This window comes from Eupeodes corollae, chromosome 1, assembly GCF_945859685.1.
Source record: "Eupeodes corollae chromosome 1, idEupCoro1.1, whole genome shotgun sequence".
NCBI lineage: Eukaryota > Metazoa > Arthropoda > Insecta > Diptera > Syrphidae > Eupeodes > Eupeodes corollae.
The window spans coordinates 70727825-70751393 of record NC_079147.1 but is presented as its reverse complement, the minus strand read 5'-3'; the positions used below and the strand labels follow the sequence as shown (position 1 = coordinate 70751393).

General features: G+C 38.9%; 1 protein-coding gene across 1 annotated transcript; it reads right to left on the bottom strand.

Moving 5' to 3' along the window:
* Nucleotides 1-1087: 1087 nt before the first annotated feature.
* Nucleotides 1088-11671, bottom strand: LOC129940240 (calponin homology domain-containing protein DDB_G0272472). Its single transcript, XM_056048507.1, has 6 exons — nt 11434-11671; nt 11031-11369; nt 10087-10836; nt 6350-6547; nt 5650-6014; nt 1088-3239 (listed from the first exon to the last, which is right to left on the bottom strand). Exons 1-6 carry the CDS (start codon nt 11533-11535, stop codon nt 1229-1231), a joined length of 3765 nt encoding a protein of 1254 aa, XP_055904482.1. The 5' UTR covers nt 11536-11671; the 3' UTR covers nt 1088-1228.
* Between the last annotated feature and the right edge of the window lie 11898 nt (nt 11672-23569).

Sequence of the window (23569 nt, the reverse complement as noted above, 5' to 3'; positions counted from 1 at the left end):
AATATCTTGTTGATTTTGGGGAACATACTAGGGTCACTCGAATTAACTGACCGGATCTTGCGGTCCCAGTACTTGTTAATTGATAGCCTGTAGTTCTCCTTAATCAACAGATTGACATTTTTTATTGACGATTTCAGTGTCCTAACCACCAAGTCGCGTGGGTCTGTAAGTCGTCTATGCAAGTTTTTGAGTCTTGTTAGTAAGCCACTCTTGTGCCTACGTAGTGCGTCAATTGTCGCGTTTCTGTAAGCGTCCATTTGTTCCCGTTCTTTGTACTTTGGGATTGTCCGTTCCATCGTACGTTTTATTGTTTCGTCCATCTGTTGTAGGTGTTGGTCAATTTCTGTATTTGTCAGGTTTCTGTTGTTTGGTGGGGCTATGTCACTCGAACGAAGTTCTCTCGCTAAGGCGTTGGTGAAACGAGGCCAACGCATCTTACTGTAATTGTAAGAGTGCGTTGCAACGTATTCCTCCAACTCCACGCGTTCGTTCGGAATCTGCATTACAGCAGCCAGTCCGCAGTGATCACTGTCGTACTCGACTGTCTGTAAGCAGTTTCGAGGGTGATTACCCACTTTGTCTGTTACTGTCAGTCTAGTGTCGTACAGCAAAAGATCCAGAAAGGAGCCGCTTCTTGGATACGATGGCTTTTCGGTAGCCAGCAGGTCGACGCCATATTCAACGCTGTTAAGATTCATCAAATTAAAAAGATGATTACCTCTGGGGTTATTATGTTGATTTCCCCAATCTTCATGTTTTGCGTTCAAATCACCGGCCAAGATGAAATAGTTTTCTTCCAAGCTCAGTTTCAGTTCCCTAAAAAGAATCTCGAGTTCTGAAGCAAAGTAAGTAACCTGCGGAGCTCCAGCCGCATAAGCCGCAATCATATACATCCGCTTCCCTTGAGTGAGAGAGATGCATACAACGCAAACTTCTAGCGTCTTGAGCTTTCGCAATTCATTGTTGTATATGACTTTATAATTAATGCCTTTTCGTATAAAGAGAGCGACACCGCCCCCTTGAGTGGAGTCGGGCCGGTCTTTTCTTACGATATTGTAATTTTTATGAGTCAATTTGTGTTTGTGGTTTAGCTTAGTTTCGCTAGCCATAAACACATCGGGACTGTAGTCTTTCAACAATTGGAACATATTGGCTCTTCGTTCAATCCTAATCAGTGAATTTACATTCACAGCTAGGACTTTTAGGCGCGTCTCCGGCAGCGCGCCCATTATGGTCTAAATTGCGCCAGGCCAGGCAACAAAGAGTAGAGATGATCTACCCTTTTGCCTTGCTCCTTTATCTGACTTTGCAGTCCTGTTAGTTGACCTTGAATGCTCAACAACAAGGCTACAATGTCAGGCTGCACCTCTGGTGCCTTAGGCACAGGGGCCTTTGGGGCAACCGTTGGTGGAGCCTGTCTCGTGTTTCCACTCCCTGACACCATTTGGGCGTAAGAGAATTTGGGATCTACGAATTTTTGTATAGGAGCCTGTCGAACTTTTCGACTTATTTCGGCTTTTTGACTGGCCTGTTTCTGTTTCATTTCCTGGACCTTAGGGCAACCCCTATAGCTAGCCGGGTGCCCTTGGTTTCCACAAAGGACACACTTGAGCAGGGTCAAATCCTCAACCCGCTCATTCCCCAGCTTACATTCACCTACTTTGTGGGTTTCTCCGCACCTGACACAACGCAACTGCATATTGCAGTTGGCATTGGCATGGCCAAACCTCTGGCAGTTAGTACATTGTAAAATGCCGTCGTGCCTTTTTAATGTATCCCAGCGTACAGCTTGATTGTCGAGAGATGTGATTCCCTTGACACTATTAACACTGCTTTGGGGCGATAATGTTACCAGGAACATTGGCAGCCTATAACCCCCTCGCCTGGACTTCACCGTAGTGAAAGGCTTGACCCCGATAAAATCGAGATCGTCTGTGGCTTTTTGACGGAGCTCAGCTAAAAGCTCCTCTGGTTCCGTGCAGGAACTTATACCCTTCAGAAGGACCGTCTGGAATTTTTCGCTCTTAGGCGTGTAGCTGAAGAACTCAGCTGTGGCCTCCTTAAGTAACTCTTTCACTAGCTTGTATTCGGCCAGTGAGAAGCACTGTACCGAATACCGCTTTTCTTTTTCGTTCAAAATATTTAGTAAAAAATTTCCCTTAGTGGCCGACTTACATACCTGTTTCAAGTCCTGCAGGTCAACCTGATAGGTCCTAATTGGTGGCACCTTCTCCTTCTTGAGCTGTGGTTGTTTCTGGTGTTGTTGCTGCTGCTGCTGTTTTTGCTGTTGCTGCTGTTTTTGCTGCTGCTGTGTCTGTTGCTGCTGTTTCTGTTGCTGCTGCTGCTGTTGTTGTAGCTGTTGTTGTTGCTGCTGTTTGGCCTTAGCCGAAGTCGATGGGCCCTCAGCAATTGGGCCTGTCACTGCTGCTGGCTTCTTTTTATTTTGCTCCGCTCCTGTGTTTTTGGGAGCGGGCTTGGGTTGTGGTTGTTTTTGCTGCCGTGGTTGTTGTTGCTGTTGTTTTTGCTGCTGGTGTTTTTGTTGCAGTTGCAGTTGCGCTGCCACTTGCTGCCGGCGCGCTTCTTGCTTAAGCTTTAGTTGGCTGAGGAGTGGCTCCATTTCCTCCTTTAGTTTTTTCAGGCTGTCTTCAAATTTACTGATGGCGGCCTGTTTAGTTTGCAGTGCCTCCATCAGTTGCTTTTCTTCATGGAGGATTTGGTCCACCTCCCCCTCCAACGATTTATTTGTTGGCGGTTCTGTCTCCGATAGGATCTTGTTCCTATATTTCGGAGACCTAAACTGCCCTTCTCCACCCTCTGAGACGTAATCTGGGCTCCCAGAGTCATCACTCTCTGATGTTTCGTGCTCTGACGCCACACCTTTCGATTTTTCTTCCATTTTTTTCTTATTTGCGTTCCGCTTGGCTGGATTAGTACGTTTTACCAAGTTGGGAGATTGCCTTTTTCTCTTTACAATGGCCCACTGGTCCGTTGAATGGTCAGATGTTGTTTCGGTGATTTTTTGTACCGCTGCTTGCACCACAGTAACATCACCTGATGTATTGGCAGAGGTATCTTTCGATACCCCTGCTTTCCTCTCCCTCTCCATTTGCTTTTTTTCCCAATCAATAAAATCTACGATTTCACGATTGTGAAAAAAAGCTTCAATATTTTTTGTGCGCTCCGACCGGGATTCGAACCCACGACCCTTGGAGTTGTGTTCGGCCGCCACCTCCACTAGGCTATCGATTACTTATTGAAAACTGTGGCACAATGCCAACTTAGCAAATGCTCAACACTTTTTAAATTTAAATTGCAAATTGAAAAAAAATTAATGCACACTTCTTCACTCGCTGGAAGTCAAAGAACGACTGCTAAGCGAGCGCTCTACCATCTGAGCTACATCCCCTGTTGAAAAATTGATGGCAAATGTTTAATATAAAAATGCTTACATATAAAGACATTTATTTATAATAGGCTTGTTCTATGACCTTGACGACTTTACAAAACGTGAGGTGGCTAGAGAAAATGACAAATTTGATCTGGGTAAAAGAGAGTGAAATGTTATAATAATTCTACAGCGAATATATGACGTTTCAGTCTTAAAACAAGAGAAAATAGAAATGTTATAACAATTTGGTACTTTTATTTTGATATATTAACTGTAAGCATTATTTTGAGTTAATCTTGAAGAAAGGAATAATTGACTATGAAATATTTGACAATCACTTATAACCTCAGCTGATACCGATTGTTCTTAACAATCTGTCACTTTGACAGTTTATTTGTAACCTAAATTCTATCCAGCAAAAAAACAAGATCTACGAAATTAGGGCGTGTTCGGCGACCCTAGAACTAGGAAGGAGTTCTTGGCCCAAGTGTTTTAAGGTTATAATAATAACAGCTCAATAAACAAACCTAATGAATAATCAAATGTTATGGGCTGCGTTCAATCTCTTATTGGTTGGGCTATCCTGGATGTATGTGGATTTTAAGATCCGTATTGAACGTTGTTGGACACTTAAACTGTAATAGGTGGCAGCAAAAAATAAAAAAAAACAGCTGTTCATAAAAAAGGAAATTGGTGCAAAATTATTGTAAAACACAAATCTTACTGGATTATTTCAATAATCAGCCGGATTTTTCCCAAAAAACATACAAATTTGAAACCAATGGACAAATTCAACCATATGTTAAATCAGCTGTTCTGCAAGGTAAATAAAAAATTCTTGAATACCTTTGGATATCTTTTTTGATATTCCATCCACTTTGGATAATCCGGATACCCTTTCTATTTGACATTGAACACAACCATTAAGAAAAAATACATACCAACAGCACTTTAATATCCTAAAATGGGGGCTATCAGGAATTGGATTTCTGAGAGAATTTCTACTACAGAAGTCCAACTTTCCCTTGAAAAATCTTTTGACATTTTTGTTCTTTTCTCAATTCTAGGTAAAAGTTTGGTTTCAAAATCGTAGAATGAAATGGAAACGTGTCGTCCTAGAAGAACGCACTGGAATTCATCGAACTACCAAAAGCAGCCGGAAGTCATCACATTAACATCAAACAACAAGGAAACTATTTATACCCAATGTTTTAATATTTAAATTAAGATCCATTTATTTATTTTTGTTTATTCAGACCAAATATCTAATAAATGTTTTTAAAAAATTCAAATTAATTAAGGATTTTTGAAACGAAATACAATAAAGACCGAAATTTATGTATATGTAATTGCCATTATTTTACTTATCTAGAAATATATATGTTTTTCAAGCCCGTTCTAAAATCTGGACGGATTTTTGTAATGAAAGATGAGGCACCTTTTTTAATGTTATAACTACCTTTAACATTGCTATCGTTTGAAAATTAGAAAAGGATTTAGAACCAAATGCTGATGCTAGAACGAAATACTGATGCACGTTGAACTCAAAAGATTTGAATGTCAAAAATGCGATGGAAAATCAGAATTGATGTGCGGCTAAAAAACAATCTCTACACTTGATAGTACGTATGAAATTTGGCTGAATGGTAAACTTGAAGCCATTTTTTGGGGATGAAATGCAACTGCCTATTTCGACAGAATGAAAATATACAATTATCAGCGGTGTTCAAACGATGTAGAAGTTTTGGCTTTAGTTCTATGGCCAATCATTTTCACAGCTTTATTTTGAAGACTTACGCTTGTCATAAGGGTACCTGTCCAAATATGAGATTTATAACGAATTTTAGACAGTTGAAAACTTTTTGTATAACAGCCAGGTCAGATGTATGTACATACCGACTGCTGAAAGTTGATTATTTTCCTCGATGCACGTCCTCATGGTGACTGAAGTGAATTTTTGAAGCTTTAAGCTCTACAAGGTTAATATTTCCCCATTGGAAAAAATTTGTAAAGATGTGATGTTAATGATGTTTAATACGTTACCGTTCATGTTCCCATTCCGAGAGACAAGAGTGTGAATCTAGGAACTAATATAAAGAGCTGGGGTACTGTCATCATTATTAAAAGACACGGTAAATTGTTGAGACAGTATTTAAAAAAGGATGATTTTAGAAGTCGCCGGTCTCGTATGAGCGAACGAAATAAAAAAAAAATAATAAATATAAGCAGCCCATGGTGATTCGCATTCTTCAATAAATTGCTTATCCAATAGATTAGCAAGCTCTTGCTTTAATTGGTCCATGCGTGTGGGTGACAGTCGATACGGAGAAACTGCTATAGGATCGTGATTCCCAGTATCAATTTTGTGAGTTGCGAATGGAGTTGCGCCCTTGATCTCGCTGAATGCTCCGTTATTACTAATAAGCAATTGGCACAGTTCCCGCTTCTCAGCTGGAGTTAACTCCTTTGCTTCATTAGATCGGAGGCTTACATCAATTAAATTGATTTCGGTGAACCATGAGTCTGGATCACCCCCTTCATCATTCTGCTTAAGTGGCGGAAACAGATTTTCTCGACTTCGCTCTGGAGTTACATCCGTGCTTCTTAACGAGTTGTTGAAGATTTGCTGGATATAACCAGGTGAATATTCATTATTGGTTATAGTTGACGTAGTCTTGGGCTGCTGATTTCATTATTTGCTGCAGGCGTTGCTGCGAGTGGCGAAATAGGCTTACGCTCATTGAACCATGATAGGAAGGCACTAACTTTTTGTATTGGCGAGTACCTCGTGACAAGTGGCATGATTTCCGCCGTTCTTGCTTCCAACTGAGGTCTCGTTTGTATATTATGTGGAGGGCACAATATTTGGACGTTGGTGACGAGTTAAGGTTCTAAAATTCTAGTATGACTCGTGTCGTAGAAGTCAAACTTTTTGTGAGTCTGGTCAGAAAAGTACCAAACCCGTTGACCCAAGTCAAGAACAACGCCATTTTCTTCAAGGAAGTCTATTCCTATAAAGGTGCGGTTATCTTTGGCAGTTGGTAGGGCGATAAACGTAATCAGCCGCAAACGATTGCCGAAAATTATGCTAGTTTTTGCCATGCAAACTTCTTGTGGACGGGCCTGTCCATCAGCTAGCGTGACATCTACATCGATTTTCTTGAATTTGGTACCATTCTTTAGAAAGATGTAGGAAAAATTGTCTACCGGCAACGCTTGTCCTGGCTGCGGTATCTATATAGGCAGCCGTGTGATTGTATAGTAATGGTGGGTAAATCATTACCAAGGGTTGTCTTTAAACAATAAAAGGAGACGGTCGAGGGACCTTTGGGCAAATCCTTGCAATTAGCTCAGTTTGATCTTACATACCCTGGAGCCTTGCATTTATAGCAGTGGATGACTGGTTCATTCGTCACGTTGTTACTATTTTTGGTCTCCGCTTTTTGCTTTCTACGGCAGTCTGCCGTGATGTGTCCAATATGCTTACAAAAGTTACAACGTTTCTTCTTGATTGCAGTATGTTCTTGTTTTTCTTGAATAGACAGTTCGACAGCTCGGGCTTTCGTGAGAAGCTCTTGGAAGGTTTTAAAAGTGTCCCTTGGAACTCCTTCACGTATTCTTATATTGAGTAGCCCGTAAATCATGTCAAGTATCATTGGTTCCTTAGGAGCTGGAGCGGGGAGCATAGATAACAATGCGCAATTCCCCCTTTATGGCGTCTTCATCGCTGATTCTTTCAACGTCTTTGTAAACGCTTATAGTAGAAATGAATACGTCTACTACTTGAGGATCGCGTTCACCTTTGAATCTTGCCGTGCAATTATTGAAGCTGCCTTGTTTCGTTTGCTCCTGCATTGCAGAGATAAATCTTTTGAACTAAGCGTCAGTTAATATAGTTTTGTTTTGCATCTGACATCTACGGAAGAGTATTTCGTGTGGACGCTCGTGGAACTTCGCACACTCCAGACCCCGTAGTGCCCTTCAGCAAAATATGTGAAAATGATAATAAAGAGAGAAGGGAATGAAAATCCGTTTACTGCCAGACAATAAAGGACGCTTGTGAAACGTCGCAGTAGTGCGGGGCATACACAGATGCTTCTCTTCCAATAAGCTGCATTTTCGAAGTATACTTTTTAGTGTTGCCGTGTGGTTGTTTACATAGGTAAAAGTAGTAGGTAGTGAATTACAAAATAGTACTGACGTTTTATTAAAATAGTTAAGTAAATGATAAAAATTATTAATAATAAAGAATTAAGTGAAAAAATATAATGGATGTGTGTTGTTGTTACAACGTAGATAATTTTTCTTGAGATAGCTCTTCCAACTTGTTTTTATTTGAACTTCTTCTTTTATAAATTTTCAACATGTATCGAAAGTTAAATTTGTTAAAAATAAAGTAACGAAAAAACAATAATAAAGGTCGTAACCAAGAATCAATAATGACTTCTGCAGATGAGCGTAATATTTTGGAAGAAGCACTCTATAATGACTTATTGAAAGCATACAACATCTCCGAGATGGATTATGCAACTTTAAGCACCATCGAGTCAAAATTTAGAAGATTTAGAGAAAAAACCTAACAAATGGAAAACCGAATAAAGATCGGCCAGATACCCATATTAGCGAATACGATACCCTGTTTAGCTGGAAATATATTGGAAAGAGGAAAAGTTGCCTGTAAAGGCGGATCGTAGGCTGGACAAAACAAAGGTTATGAAGTTTGAAGAAAATATACAAGAAGAGGTAAATGGGACTGCCTTATAATAGAGATAGAACCACTCAACCTCGGCGACGCAGATCAACAATTCCGCCTACCCGACCTTGACGAAGTGAAGATAGCTATATCTAAACTTAAGTCAAACAAAGCTGCTGGAGCTGACGGCATCGCTGCCGAACTATTCAAAGCAGCGGGCTGCATGCACCAACTCATCTGCAAAATATGGTCGGAAGAAAGCATGCCCGATGAGTGGAATCTCAGCATAGTGTGCCCGATACATAAGAAAGAAGACCCTCTAAACTGCGTCAACTACAGAGGCATCAGTCTCCTTAACATTGCGTAGAAGATCCTCTCTGCCGTATTATGTGAACGTCTGAAGCCATGATTGGTAATTATCAGTGTGGCTTCAGACCAGGAAAGTCCACTATCGACCAAATATTCACACTACGGCAGATCTTGGAAAAAACCCAGGAGCTTCAAATTGATACCCACCATCTCTTTATCGATTTTAAAGCCGCGTATGACAGCATTTATAGGGAAGAGCTCTACCGAACAATGCCTAGTTTTGGCATCCCTGTCAAACTTATCCGTTTGTGCAGAATGACGATGGAGAATGCACGCTGCTCTATAAAGGTCGGGAAAGATCTTACCGATGCATTTGATGTCAAAAAAGGTTTTAGACAAGGCGATGCACTACTATGTGATTTCTTCAACATCGTTCTGGAAAGAATTGGGCAAAACTCAACCGTTAACACTAGAGGCACTAATCTTCCAAAGGTCCATCCAACTATTCGGATACGCAGATGATATTGACATAATTGGAAGATCAAAGCGTGATGTCAGTGGAGCGTTTTTGAGCATTGCAAAGGAAGCGAAGAAGATGGGTTTAGTGGTCAATGAGGGCAAGACCACGTATATGCTGTCATCAAAAAAGGACACTGAACGACGACGTCTTGGACAAAACGTCACCATGGACAGTCAGAACTTTGAGGTAGTTAAGGACTTTGTCTACCTAAGCACCGCTATTAATACAGACAACGACACCAGCGCTGAAATCAAATAAGAATAACTCTTGCAAATCGATGCTTCTTTGGACTTAGAAGGCAATTGAGGAGTAAAGTCCTCTCTCGAGCATCTAAAATCACCATCTGTAAGACACTCATCATCCCGGTTCTCATTTATAGCGCTAAGGCGTGGACACTGTCAAAAAAGATGAGAGTGTCTTAGGATGCTTCGAGACAAAAATTCTTCGGTTGATTTTTGTTCCCGTACGCAAAGATGGAGAATGGAGGAGAAGATATAACGACGAACTGTACGGGCTGTACAGCGACACTGTCCTAATTAACAGAATTAAAGTCCAACGGCTTTGATAGCCAGGTCAAGTAGAGCGAATGGACCTCAAAACTACATCCTAGAAGGTCTTCGAATCCAATCCCGAGGGACGGTGCAGTAGAGGAAGACCGCGACTCAGGTGGCGCACCCAGGTGGGAGAGGACCTCAACCAACTTGGCGTGCGAAATTGGAGACAGCTAGCTAGGGATCGAGCTGGCTGGAGACGCATGTTGGTTGAGACCCAGGTCAGCCCCGGACTGTAGCGCTACCTTAAGTAAGTAAGTAAACCGCGTTTTGGGTAATTTTGAATATTAAATATGATTTCTTTTCAAAAAATTGATGCTATTTTTTTTTTTTGAAACGTCAACAGGTACTTAGTTTTTAAGTATCTCCTCTGCAACGTTCAAAGAACTGGCTCCTTAGTTTATTCATATTATCCTACTTGTACAATAATTAAATTAAATAAACCTAATATTTCTTTTCGTTTTATTTTATTTCTAAAAAGATTTTCCACGTTTACAAATTGTTTTAGTATTTTGCTTCTCAATTATGAAGTAAATAGATAAATAAAAATAGAAAAACAAAAAGAATTTTATATCTTTTGTATTTACAAACCTAAAAAAAGAACTGAAAACTTAAAACTCTACACTCGCTTCTTCTTAATTGATTTCTTGTTAAAATCTGTTTTCTTCATTTGTTTTGTTTTACCCAATTCTTTGATATCTTTCATCGCTTCAACTTTCAGCGATTTCTTCGCAACACTACTCGGCTTCTTGGAATTTTTGTCTTTTAAAATTTTGTTCTTCTTTTGAATGCCACCAGCATTGGGTTTTCGCTTGAGAAGTTCAGCAGCGCGATCAACTTTAACAGGCTTAACTGCTTTTTTGGGAACTGGAATTTTCTCTTCTTCTTCGTCGTCGTCATCCATAAGACCATAATCTTCCTCATCTGATGTTGTAACGTCTTCAGTTGGTACGAATTCTTCATCTTCTGAAGATGCTTCTTCGTTTAGGGTATTCTCGAGGAGATCTTTAAGTTCAATAATTTTCTTGGCCTTGGGATTTTTCGATTTTTTTGTACCTTCTTCCGGTTGTTTGCCCTTTTTCAATAGAAGAATACTACCCGCTTCGGGCTTTTGTTTGTTTTGACTGGAAGCCTTTGCTTCAGCTTTTTTATTCTTAGCCTTTTCTTCTTTCTCATCGACTGACTGGATGTTGGGTTTTACTGTAAAATTATCAAAGTCAATACCCAAATGGGCGTATTTTTCCTTGAGTTTCTCCAACTTGCGAAGATTTGAACCGATACGTTTTTGGTAAGCTTCATCGGACCAGTTATTGTATTCTATTGCTTTCTTCTGAATTGATGCTGTCTTTCCAGAGACGTAAATAGGTTTACCAACCTGAATAAAATAAACAGAAATGTTTAAGGAAGGTTTCTTGAATATCATACAAAATTGCAAAATCACTGTCAAATAAAATCGGTTTCAGGGAAACCCTCCAAGAATTCCTCAACAAAACAAGCAAAGTCCTTAAACTCTTTTAAGAATAAATACAATACAATACAATACAAAACTCAATAAAAAAAAACACTTACCTTATTTAAAACTTTCCTCACTGAGGATTTAAAGTAGTTGTACTTCTGAGCCTCTGGCGGTATGAACTGTGCCTTAACCACTTTCTGGAACATCAAATAGTTGTCCATAGTTTGTGCGGCAACTTCAGCAACCTCTGGATACTCGAACTCAACAAAAGCAAAACCCTTACTGCCACCGGTACGAGTGGAACGGGCCAAACGTAACCTAGTTACTTTGCCGAACTGTTCAAAGTAGTTCTTCAATTGTTCCTCGAAGAAACCATGAGGCAAATGCCTAATAACGACAACACCGCGCTGTCTATTGCGGCGGGCTCTTGCATTTTTTATTTTTTTGTCCAACTACAACAAAGAGTGAGGAAAATATAAGAAAACTGTGAGGAGATAAATTAATTAAGGTTCTTACCTGTCCTGAAATAGCAAGTTGTTCCTCAGGCTCAACTGAGGCATTCTCTGCTGGAGGATCTGCTGTTTGAGGTTGTTTTTTAACTTTCTTTACTGGTGGCATTTTATTGCGTTTATTTAGTGGTAGAAAATTACAATAATTTTATTAATTTATTAAGGAATACAAAACCGTTGCGGGAATTAAACAGAAAACAACACGTGCGGAGGTAGAGGCCAAAACTTTTTGACAAATTGGACAATTGGAGAAGAGATAAAGTGACGTTTGTTTTTTTGTGGTAGAGTGTTGGTGAGTTTTAGATCTGTTTGCGTACTTTTTTCGTTTTGTTGATGTTCCCAGTTAATTTGAAAGAACTCCTCGATTTGATGAAAGCATTGACATATTATACATGCACTGCTAGTGGTGAGAATTTTTAAATTAGCTACACTAGCCCTTCCAGGCACAGTGGCAAAAAAGTTATGAAATATTAAGCGATTTCTGTTTGTATTTAGTTGAGATATAAGCTTTTTCTGACATAGAGAGTATTCACATCTAGTGTAATAGACAAACAATGCCATGTTTTTTTGTATGTTATTGAAAAATTTTGACAGTTCGTTCAAAATGAAGCAGAAGCAGGCTATGCGCTGCGAGTATTAAATGTAAATGTTACACAATTTGTCCGCATAGCCCTCTTTTTTTTCTCGAGCTTTGTCCCTTAAAAGTGGAACCATCGTGAATCATGAATTTCAACACGCGTTTTTTTATTTGGCAATTTTAAAGTGTTGTCATACCTAATTTCTGTTTGTTGGAGATTTCTTTGATTTCAGTGCTCAAATGCAAAAAGTACTTTGCATATACCCAAACTCACACCCACCTTACATCCCATTGTGATCCCAAGCAGTTTACATACCTAAAATTCAAAAAACTTGTTTTAAGCTTAAACCCGAAATACATTAAAAGTAGGTTTAAGTCCAAAAAAGACTTATAGGCGTTTCCCCGCCTTAATATTTAAAACATGTTCTATTGAGACCCTTACCTAACTGTAAAAAATCAAAGGGAAATTCGTGCTGCAAACATGTTCCCAGGAGTGAAGGTAAATTGACATCGCCAAGACGACTGAATCATGATTTCAAATGATGGATGAACCAAAATATTTTTCAAAGTCATTTCTTCCATTTCAAAAAATGAATGCTGTTTAAGAAGCTGGACAAACTATAACAGCTAAACTACTCAAGGACTTACAATGGGAGAAGGGTGCAGACTATAAGAATTTTCGTAGGATGTCGGTCAACAGATTTGAAGCTATTCTGTGCCTAGTAAAGATAACTTTATATTAATGAATTTAGGCACTCGACGACAATTTAAACGAAATGAAATTTTAATTTCAAAAAGACTGGAAAATGATCACTCCCCACTACATACAACTCAAACGTCAAATTTTATGAAAGGATTTTGATCGGCTCGAAAAATCCAAACTACGATGATCGAATTATGGACTGGATGGTGGATTGTTGGGCTCTATTGGATTATCTGATCGGAAATGTTCAATGGAGACCCCAAGTAAGATCGATGGCGACTTGCTTTAATGCTAAACAATTCAATCTCTCGGCTCTAAGTTAAAGCAGCCATATTCTCTTAATTGTGTCCGAAAAGACCATGACCGTCAATTTAAATTAGTCTGCATTTTCAAACTACAGAAAAATAGAAAAAAAAACTAACGGAAAATATTGAAATCACATTACTTGTTTAATGATAGTGGCACAAAAATGCAGATGTACATTAAGTTCATTAAGCATTTCATAGAGAGTAACAGTTCTCAGTGTCGAAATAACCAATGATTTAAAAATAATCATCTAGAGGGTTCACCCTGTACATTTTAGATGATTATATCAAAAATAATGTGGTATAAATTTGTGCAATGGCTGTCTTCACCAATCAGCTGATTGTGAAACGTCAACGTTTCAAGGTTAAGATGCCATAAGGGACTTGAAAATAAGGTAAGTTTTTAGCATCTGACTTGCCAGATGACAAAAAATTGCCTTCCAATTAAGGCACCTTGATTGGAAAGTTAGTCAAGAAAAATGTTCCCAGCTATCAAGTCAATTACATTTATGTCAAAATGACAGCTAATTATTATATTACCCTGTGATGTCCTTGTGAAGTTGGAGGAGGATTAAGTTATATTTTAATACAAAATACAATTCGAAATGGCTTTGTAGCTTACCTGAGGAGTGTTTTCTAAAAAACTATATGTTTTTGGTAGTTTCTGCACGATCAACTAAAGGTAGAGCTTAGTGAAATAAAGATCCACGTTTGAAGTTTATGATATTTTACAAAATAACTTCTTGCATTTTTTCAAAATTTTCCGTTAAAAGAATGACTTGAATACGTAGTGAATATTAGTGATTGCGTCATTGGAATCTTTTAAACTTATTTTTACATTTTATAGTATTATTTCGGTCTAATATTCTTTTTCACACCAAACCCAAAGCCGGGTTTTCGGCAAACCCGAAAATCGTTCACACCGAACATTTACATGTTTTCATTTGACATTCAAACTTGCTTAACACCGGCTGTCAAATTTTGAATTGATTAACAAATTTGTGAGTAAAATGTTAATTCAAATAGATCTTATGCCTTATGGCCGGAGCAGAAAAGGTCCATTCCTAGTTCCAGATTCGTACCGAAATCACACTAATCCAGATTGATCACTAAAGCTGTTATGATGGGCTGCAATTTCTCCATGACTATCTCTTTGAATTCTTCCTTTGAGGACTCGCCTGGATTGTCCAAAATACTGCGGATTTTCTGGATGTTGGTATCGCTGCCTATCAAGGGGCGATAGCCCACTGAACTATGAGCAAGTCTTCCTCGTCTTTGGGGTCGTCACACCAGTAGCTATAGTGAATTCCGGTTCCTTGCTTAACAAAGAGCGTTTGAAACTTGGGAGGATCATAAAAGAACCGCCAGTGCCGCAAATAGTCATCGGAGCTTTTATTCTCCACGGGCAAATTTTCCCACAATTTTTTCTGTTGCTACGCAGCTCCCCCAAAGTTTCCTTTTTTTCTCTTCCATATTCTATTAACAGAAAACAAAAAGCAGCTGTTTTGTTAACATTAATTTGAGCGCTGAATATTTCGAAAGGTTTGTTTGTTTAGTTCAACTTTGAATTGCTACTAGTTTTCGAGAGGTTTTACATAAAACTTGTGGTTTACCAAAAATGTATGAGAAAGCTTGAGTTTTCGATGTAGGTTTTCGGCCAAAACCGATAATTTCGTGAAAACCGGGTTTTGGACTTGGTGTGAAAAGCCTAGCGACAAAAATGTGTTTAACAGTTAGTGAGGGCAAAACAAAGTACATCGACGCCTCGGTCAAAACGTCACCATCTACGGAAGTTTTTTTTTTCACAGAAGGAAATCTTTAAAAGACACTTGGCAGTATTCGACACCAAGTAGTGTGAGGAACTCTAAAAAATTGAAACCAACTCTTTATCAGGACCAATCTTGAAGGATCGACTTCCGATTTTCTTTCTTAATTTTGTACAATCATTTTGGAGGAAGTTTAAACTTTTAATACTTTCCCATGTATTTTTTAACAACTTCTGTAACCATTTCTATTTGTAAGTCACGATGTAGATAGGTATTTCTTATGTACCAATATGCATTAACTATTCCACGAAGGACTTTGTTTTGGAATTTTTGGATGATTTCGGTATTTTCTTTTTTTGTACAGCCCCCTAAACTCTAGCTTCTACAAGCGATTTAGTTGATCTAATAACGCGTTAAAAACTGCAATGGGCCATAGACAACTTTGATCCATATAAATCTCCAGGACCAGACGGAATCATTCCGGACGAACTACAAAAATGCTCAGACATGATCATTCCACCATTGGAAATCATTCTGACAAGCTGTGTAAGATTGAGATATATTCCCAAAGCCTGGAGAATGGCAAAAGTAGTCTTCATTCCTAAAGCAGGGCAACCCTCACACATTAATCCTAAAGGTTAACGACCAATCAGCCTATCATCCTTCCTTCTTAAAACCTTGGAAAGATTGATTGAAATTAACATCAGACATAACTTAAAACCATGTCTCATTTCCACAGCTCAACATGCTTACTCTAAGGGAAAATCAGTAGAATCAGCAATTCACTCGCTGGTACGTAGGTATTAATGAACATTCCCTCGAATACAAAGAATATAACTTGGTACCGTTCCTAGATATTGAAGGAGCTTTCAACAACGTCAGTTACCAGGCGATCACAACAGCAATGGATAAGCTAAAATTACAGAAATCACTCATAGATCTTATAAGTCTCATGCTCAAAAGCAGGCCAATAATTTCTAACATGATCAGTTTTACTGCCACCAGATCGGTGAATCGAGGCACTCCCCAAGGTGGAGTCCTTTCGCCTCTTTTATGGAACATGGTATTAAACGACCTACTTACATCATTGGAAGCAGAGGGTTTCAAGGTGATTACCTATGCTGACGACGTTGCAATATCCGTATCTGGGAAGCACCACCAAGTTCTCTCGAAACTCCTACAAAATGCCTTAAACAGGCTAACAAACTGGGCTAAGCAATGTGGATTGGACGTCAATCCACATAAAACAGAATTAATACTATTTTCGAGAAGATATACAATTCCTTAGATTAGACAACCCAAGATTAGAGGAATACCATTAAGCTTTTCCGACCAAGCTAAATATTTAGGCCTCATTTTAGACAAAAAACTAAATTGGAAGACAAATATTGATGAAAGAGTAAAAAAGGCTACTGTAGCGCTTTTTACTTGTAAAAAGGCCATAGGATCAAAATGGGGCTTCTTCCCAAAAATAACCCACTGGCTATACACTTCGGTAATCAGACCGATCAGACAACAGCAACCGAAGCACTGGAAGTGCTTTTAAACCTAACATCACTTGACATCATCTCCAAAATGGTGGCAGCCAACTCATGTCTAAGGCTTAGAGCCACCTCTCAATAGACCAGTATCAATATTGGACATACTACTATTCTAGACAGTTTCAGATCTATCCCAGATCGCTTAGACTATACCACCCCAAAAATGGTATTCGGTAAAAGCTTCCATGTGTCCATCCCTTCAAGATCCTCCTGGGAAGAAGAGAGACCCCTGGAAGACGATGCGGTACACTTCTATACAGACGGTTCAAAGACCGATCACGGAGTTGGAAGTGGTATCTTTTCAGAACAACTGAATCTCAGTCTATCCTATAGACTTCCCAATCAATGCAGTGCATTCCAGGCAAAAGTAATGGCGATTAAAGAAGCACTATCCTGGCTCAAAGAAAACGTTATATCTTGTAAGGATATACGAATCTTCTCAGACAGCCAAGCCGCTCTTAAATCTCTCGCGTCTGTCTCCACAAACTCTCAAACAGTCCACGATTGTCGATCATCTCTGAATGAGATAACGGAACAGTTTAACATTCACCTCATTTGGGTGCCGGGCCACAGAGACATTCTGGGAAATTGCAAAGCCGTTTAGCTCTCCAAAAACGAAACACTTCTGCCTCATGTTAGACAAAAACATAACATAGGAACACCTCTTGCTGCATGCAAATATCTTTTCAAGCAATATGCTCTAGAAACAACAAATGCTAGATGGTCACAGAGACACAGAGTCACCACCTGCCTAGCAACCAAGCAAATATGGCCAAGTATTGACTTAAAACGGTCAAAAGGCTTGATATCACTGAGCAGACAAAGTATAAGCTCTACAATTGGAGTAATAACGGGAAACTGCCTCATAGGAAGACATGCTCTGAGGCTAGGGGTCTACACAAATGACTTCTGTAGAAGCTGCATGGACGAGGAGGGAGAGGAAACAGTCCAACACTTTCTATGTACATGTCCAGCACTCTCCATTAGAATGAATATCTTTCTCGGTAACCCCTTCTTCGATAACACCAGTGAACTGGCAACGATTGACACAAAACGTCTCTCTAACTTTATTAAAAGTACGAAATGGTTTGTTTAAGTTCATTATTCTCCCATGAGTAACCTCATTAGTGGTATCACAATGGACCAATGAGGTCTACGTGCGTCAATGACATCTGGACAGCCACTCCAACCTAAGCTAACCTAAACATTGGATTCCATAGGTCCAAACAGGCTTTAGAACTTGATTATACAGCATTATTTTGTTTTGGATTGATAAATCAGAGTTGTTACCAAGCAACCAGTACGTTTTTCTATATTTCATGTTTAGTTCTTCTCTTTTCTTTTTGGAGTGCTCTTTCCACTTAAGCTTTGCATCCAAAGTCATTCCAAGGTATTTAGCTGTATTGGCGTAAGGTACAGCTTGAATATTAATGAATATTGGAATATTGTTTATCTTTTTATTTGTAAAGTTTATATGTGAAGATTTTGTTTCCATTTTTCGGTCCAAGCTCTCACTGTGGCTCTAAGGCACATTTGTCGGGTACCAAAATTGCGGTATCATCTGCAAAAGTAGCCATTATGGTGTGATTGCCAACTGGAATATCCCTTGTGTATAGTTAATACAAGGTAGGACCTAGGACACTTCCTTGTGGTATACCGGCTTCTATTTTCTTCAATTCCTAGTATTCTTGATCGTACCTTACTCTAAACAGTCGGTCTGAGATATACGATTTTACTACTGCCTGGGAAGATCCCTTTGCAGTTTGTACTCAAGTCCCTCATGCCAAAGCTTGTCAAAAGCTTGTGCAACATCTAAGAAAACACACTTGTTTTTCTTTTAATGCTTTGTCTATTACATCCGATATTCTATGAACTTGGTCTATCGTGGAATGTTTATTTCTAAAGCCAAACTGATGATGGTTTTCTTTCTTCTATGATTTTGCTAAGTCTCTTCAGAAGCAGTTTTTCAAAAACTTTTGCCATAATTGGTATAAGCGATATTGGTCTGTAAGCCGTCACTTCTGTAGGTGGTTTACCTTGCTTTGGTATGACAATTACTTCAGCAATTTTTCAATGGTGCGGGACATACCAGTACTTAAGGCATGCATTTATTATATATTGGAGTTTTATGAAGGCTTTCAATGGAATTTTTTTCATTACCTGAACAGTAATTAGATCGTAACCTGGTGATTTTTTATTTGATAGTTGATGTAAACATATACTTTTTATTTCTTTAAGTCTTACAATTGGTATTTCACTTTCATCTATCTTATCAAAAAACTGTAAGCTATTTTCAGCCACGTTTGATGAATATGGCTTAAAAACATTCGCAAGATGTTCAGCAAAAAGGTTAGCTTTTTCTTTCGGGTTACCGATTCATATCCCATCTTGAGATTTCAAGGGCGAGTTTTGTCACTGCGGCCTTTTTATGCGCTTGGCTGCTTTCCATAGCGAAAAATCGGTTGAAGCATCAGTCGTTAAATTCCTTAGGAATGTACTGAGTGGATCATTTTTGAATTTGTAAATTTGTTTTTTAAGATTTTTGTTTGTACGGTTGAACGTTGTTTTACCATCTGGAAATCAAGTATTTTGCCATTTTCTTCGAGCTCTTCTATTCTCCATTATCAAATCTCTTATTTCTAAAGGATATTTTATTTCATTTTGTTTTCTATTACAAAATGAAGTACTTTCATCAGCAATAAATTGTTCCATTTCATGGTTAATTTGCTCGATTGTATCCATGGGAGATCTTAAATTTATACTTTACAAGCTTAGGATTCCTTTTTTCTAGTACTTCGGATTCACTTAGTGATAGAATCACTGGAGTATGATCTGATGACAGGTCATAATTACCTTCGACACTAATGTGATTTTGTTTGATTCCTTTACCTACGAAAAAGTCAATAAGGTGTGGTATTTTGTTAGTATCGGAAGGCCAGTAAGTTGGCGACCTGGAGGAATAGAATTCGCAATTGTATTTACGGCCTGCTTGGAAAAGTCTTTTGCCTTTTGTTGATATAAGTCTTGAACCCCAATGGGTGTGTTTCGCATTGCAGTCTCCGCAAACAAGAAAGTTATGTCCAAGAAGATTAGATCTGTACAGTCACCTTCTGTCGGGGAGCGCCTTGGTGGGCAGTATATAGCTGCTATCTTAAACTCTTTCTTTTTCATACCAATACTAATAGTTGTTAATTGCATATTTTCACTAGTAAACTTGGCTACTTCATAATTATGTAAGCTTTCTTTTATAAGAATCGCCGATCCACCTCTTGCCTTGTCAGCTGGATGTGGAGCGTGGTAACATGAATAGTTTTCTATTACATTATCTAGACTTTGCCCATTGGAGAAATGAGTTTCGGACACCAGGCAAATATCGATATGTTCTAGATCTAAAAAGGTTTTTAATTCGGATGAATGTTGTATAAGACCGTTTGCATTCCATGTAGCGATTTTAAGTGTTCTGTCCATCATTGTTTTTAAGAGTGACTTTTTCGCTTAGCAGTTTGATATTCAAATCCTGTTTATCAATTCTTTTAAGAATAAGTTGTAGCATTTCTTTTATGGAAGTCTCTTCATTCTTCCACACATTTTTAACAATCTGAGAATAGGCTTTCTTTTCATCGCTTTTACTTTGAACAGCGTTTTTGTGCGGTTCGTTTTTAGTATTGTTTTCAGCAGTTAAATCGGTATTTACTGTGTTTCTAGGTTTGTCTCTAGCAGATGTATTTTTGCTTCTGAACTCTTGGAATTTTTTGGCAACTGGGCAGCCTCTATACCTTGCAGTTCACACATTTTGCTTTCTGATCTTTGCTCATAGGACAATTTTTAGTTGCAAGCAAACTCTCGGTTGCAGTATTTTTGGGTATGACCTAAAGCTTGGCAACGTTTGCTCTGCGGAACAACTTTAGATTTTCGGAGTGGTTCAATTTTAACAGCTATGTCCAAGATAGACACTACTTTATAAATTTCATCGAGAATTTGTTTGCAGGCAAAAGTAAGCATGAATAAAGGCAGTAACCTCTTACTTGTCATCGATTCTCCAGAGGAGTTTTTAATTGTCTCAATCTTAAATAGATTGACTGCATCAAGGGCTTGGAAGCCTTTTTGTACAAGATCTTCTACTACTTCCTCGGGAGAACACGAGGAATGAAGACCTCTGGCTACTACTTTTATTGACCTTGTAGCTTTGTTCTCATATGAATGCCATTGTATTTGGTGTTTGCTCAGTTCTTTAGTGACAGATCTATAATCGTCAGCTTCTTCGACTGTGACTTTCCAGTTGTCTTTGTTGTACGATATGTATTTGCAAGCTTTTTTAGTACATTTTTCTATTATTTTCTTAAGATCTCCAAAAATTGCAAATCCTGAGATAATAATTTTTGGTGGTGTAATTTTTTGCCTTTAGCGTAAATTTGTTTGGGGGAGTTCTTTACATCTTTGAAATCCGTCTCTCAATATTTGTTTTAGTCTAAATGAGGCCTATATATTTAGCTCGGTCGGAAAAGCTTAATGGTATTCCTCTAATCTTAGGTGGGCTAATCTGAGGAATTTTATATCTTCTCGAAAAGAGTATTTATTCTGTTTTATGTGGATTGACGTCCAATCAGCATTGCTTAGCCCATTTTGTTAGCCTATTTAAAGCATTTTGTAGGAGTTCCGAGAGAAATTGGGGGTGCTTCCCAGATACGGATATTGCAACATCGTCAACATAGGCAATCACCTTGAAACCCTCTGCTTACAATGCTGTAAGTAGGTCGTTTACAACAATGTTCCATAAAAGAGGCGAAAGGACCCCACCTTGGGGAGTGCCTCGATTAACCGATCTGGTGGTAGAAAAACTTCTCATGTTAGAAATTATTGTCCTGCTTTTGAGCATGAGACTTATAAGATCTATGAGTGATTTCTCTAATTTCAGCTTATCCATTGCTGTTGTGATCGCCTGGTAACAGACGTTGTTGAAAGCTCCTTCAATATCTAGGAACGCAACTAAGTTATATTCTTTGTATTCGAGGGAATGTTCAATAATACGTACCAGCGAGTGAAGTGCCGATTCTACTGATTTTCCCTTAGAGTAAGCATGTTGGGGTGTGGAAATGAGACATGGTTTTAAGTTATGTATGATGTAAATTTCAATCAATCTTTCCAAGGTTTTAGGAAGGAAGGATGATAGACTGATTGGTCGTAGATCCTTAGGGCTAACGTGTAAGGGTTTCCCTGCTTTAGAAATGAAGACTACTTTTACCATTCTAGAGGCTTTGGAAATATATCTCAACCTTAAACAGCTTGTCAGAATGATTTCCAATGGTGGAATGATCATGTCTGAGCATTTTTGTAGTTCGTCCGGAATGATTCCGTCAGGTCCTAAAGATTTATATGGGTCAAAGCTGTCTATGGCCCATTGCAGTTTTTCCCGCGTTATTAGATCAACTAAATCGCTTGTAGAAGCTTGAGACTCTGATGTTAAGTCGTTGAGTATGTTAGAGCTACCTGTTTCTATAAGTCCCAGTCAGAAGGAGATCTAGTGTACTTAGATCTATTGAAGAGTTTGCGACAGCTATTTGAATGGTTCTAGTTCCTTACGTCACCAATGAGGTTTCTTTTTACCCTTTAAAATGGTAACAGGGCATAAAGATGGTAACAGGGCATAAAGATCTCATTGATTCATTTAAGGCTTCGGTGAGATGATTTACAGAAAGGTCTAGTTCATCTTTACCGGAGGAGCTTTTACGAATGTTGTAATCAAGCAGTTGTGCTAGTACCTCCCTATATCGCTCCCAGTTAGTATTACGGTGATTTCGAAAACCCGTAGATGTATTTGTCACATCTTTGAGCTCAAACTGAATGTATTTGTGGTCAGAGAAGGAATTCTCTTTTGAGACATGCCAATTTGAAATCAGATTGTGGATCGAGTCAGAGGTAAGTGTAATATCTAGTACCTCTTTCCTATTCTTGGTTACAAAAGTGGGTTCATTACCAATATTACTTATGAGTAGGTTAGTGCTTAGTAAGTAATCAAATAAGGACTCACCTCTCTCATTTATATCAGAGCTACCCCATACCGTGTGATGGGCGTTATCGTCCGAACCAATTAGGAGACCAACTTCTTTCGATTGCGCGTCCGCAATTGCCTTCCTCAAGGTGTCTCCTGGAATTGGGCTATCGTGGCCAAGGTATCCTTTGGTACTTTCCAGTCGTGCGCAGGCAGGTCCGGATTACTTGTTTTGATCAGTTTCATGATCATATCTGGGCATCTGTGTAGAGCCGGGACCATTATACGTGCTCTTGGCCGGCAAGGAATATTCTCCCTTGCAACAACCTCGAGCTTGGCACCCGGCCAGTCTTCTGGTAAGCCATTGACAGCAGCCCTGTATAGATCGAAAGATCTCTGATCACCACAGGCGATGAGTTTGATACGATTTTGGTACCATCCTGCATCGGCTGGGAGAGGCACCGGATTCTCCTCGATGACAGATAAAAATCTGAAACCGAGGTGAGCCTTGACTCCTGTCAATGTCCGCGGCTATGATCTTGCCTTTGAGCGCGTCGTTGAAGGAAAGAATACGCTCACACCAAGTACGCTCACACCACCACTGAAATTAGGAACCTCTAAACTATGATTAAATTGGGTTTCCGAACGTTGCACTATTGAGGAGTTACAACTCAACCTTAGCTAATCACTATCCTGCCAAAAACGCACAGGACTACTGTGGTGATCATTGCCCGCCTGGCACCCACTTGGAGGGTTTGAATGAGGATTTTGCCGGACAATTTTGTTAACTTAGTGTTCGTACTATAAATAGGTCAGTTACTTCTATCCATAGTATATATTCAGCCGCCCCACAGGGTACAGACGCTGACCAGTGAGCCGCACAATATGTGTCAATGTGTCTACGGAAGTAACTTTGAGTTAGTTAAGGACTTTCTCTTCCTAGGCTCCGCGTTGAACACAGAAAACAATAGCAGCGTTGACATCAAACGAAGAACTACTTTTGCTAACTGCTGCTTTTTAAGCTAATAAAGAAATTGAGTAGTAGAACCTTTAAGGATGGAATTAGTGAAGTTATTGAGAAAATACAGCCAAAAAATTAGCCGTGGTGGCCATTTTATAATGAAATAAACATCTAATAATTTCCTTAAAAAATACTAAATAAACATCTAAATGAAACCCTTCATTAGAAAACTCTATATCTTATTAGTATAAACCATATAACTGGGTTTGAATGTAAGTAACAAAAACAATAAGAGTTATTA

Excerpts from the sequence above, each read along its gene's own strand:
- LOC129940240 (XM_056048507.1), bottom strand. The coding sequence starts at position 11,535 with ATGCCACCAGTAAAGAAAGTTAAAAAACAACCTCAAACAGCAGATCCT. Across the intron at positions 11,370-11,433 it reads AACTTGCTATTTCAGGACAG|TTGGACAAAAAAATAAAAAA; the intron begins GTAAGAACCTTA and ends TCTTTGTTGTAG. Across the intron at positions 6,015-6,349 it reads TTCTTGACTTGGGTCAACGG|CAAATCTTCAACAACTCGTT; the intron begins GTTTGGTACTTT and ends GGTTATATCCAG.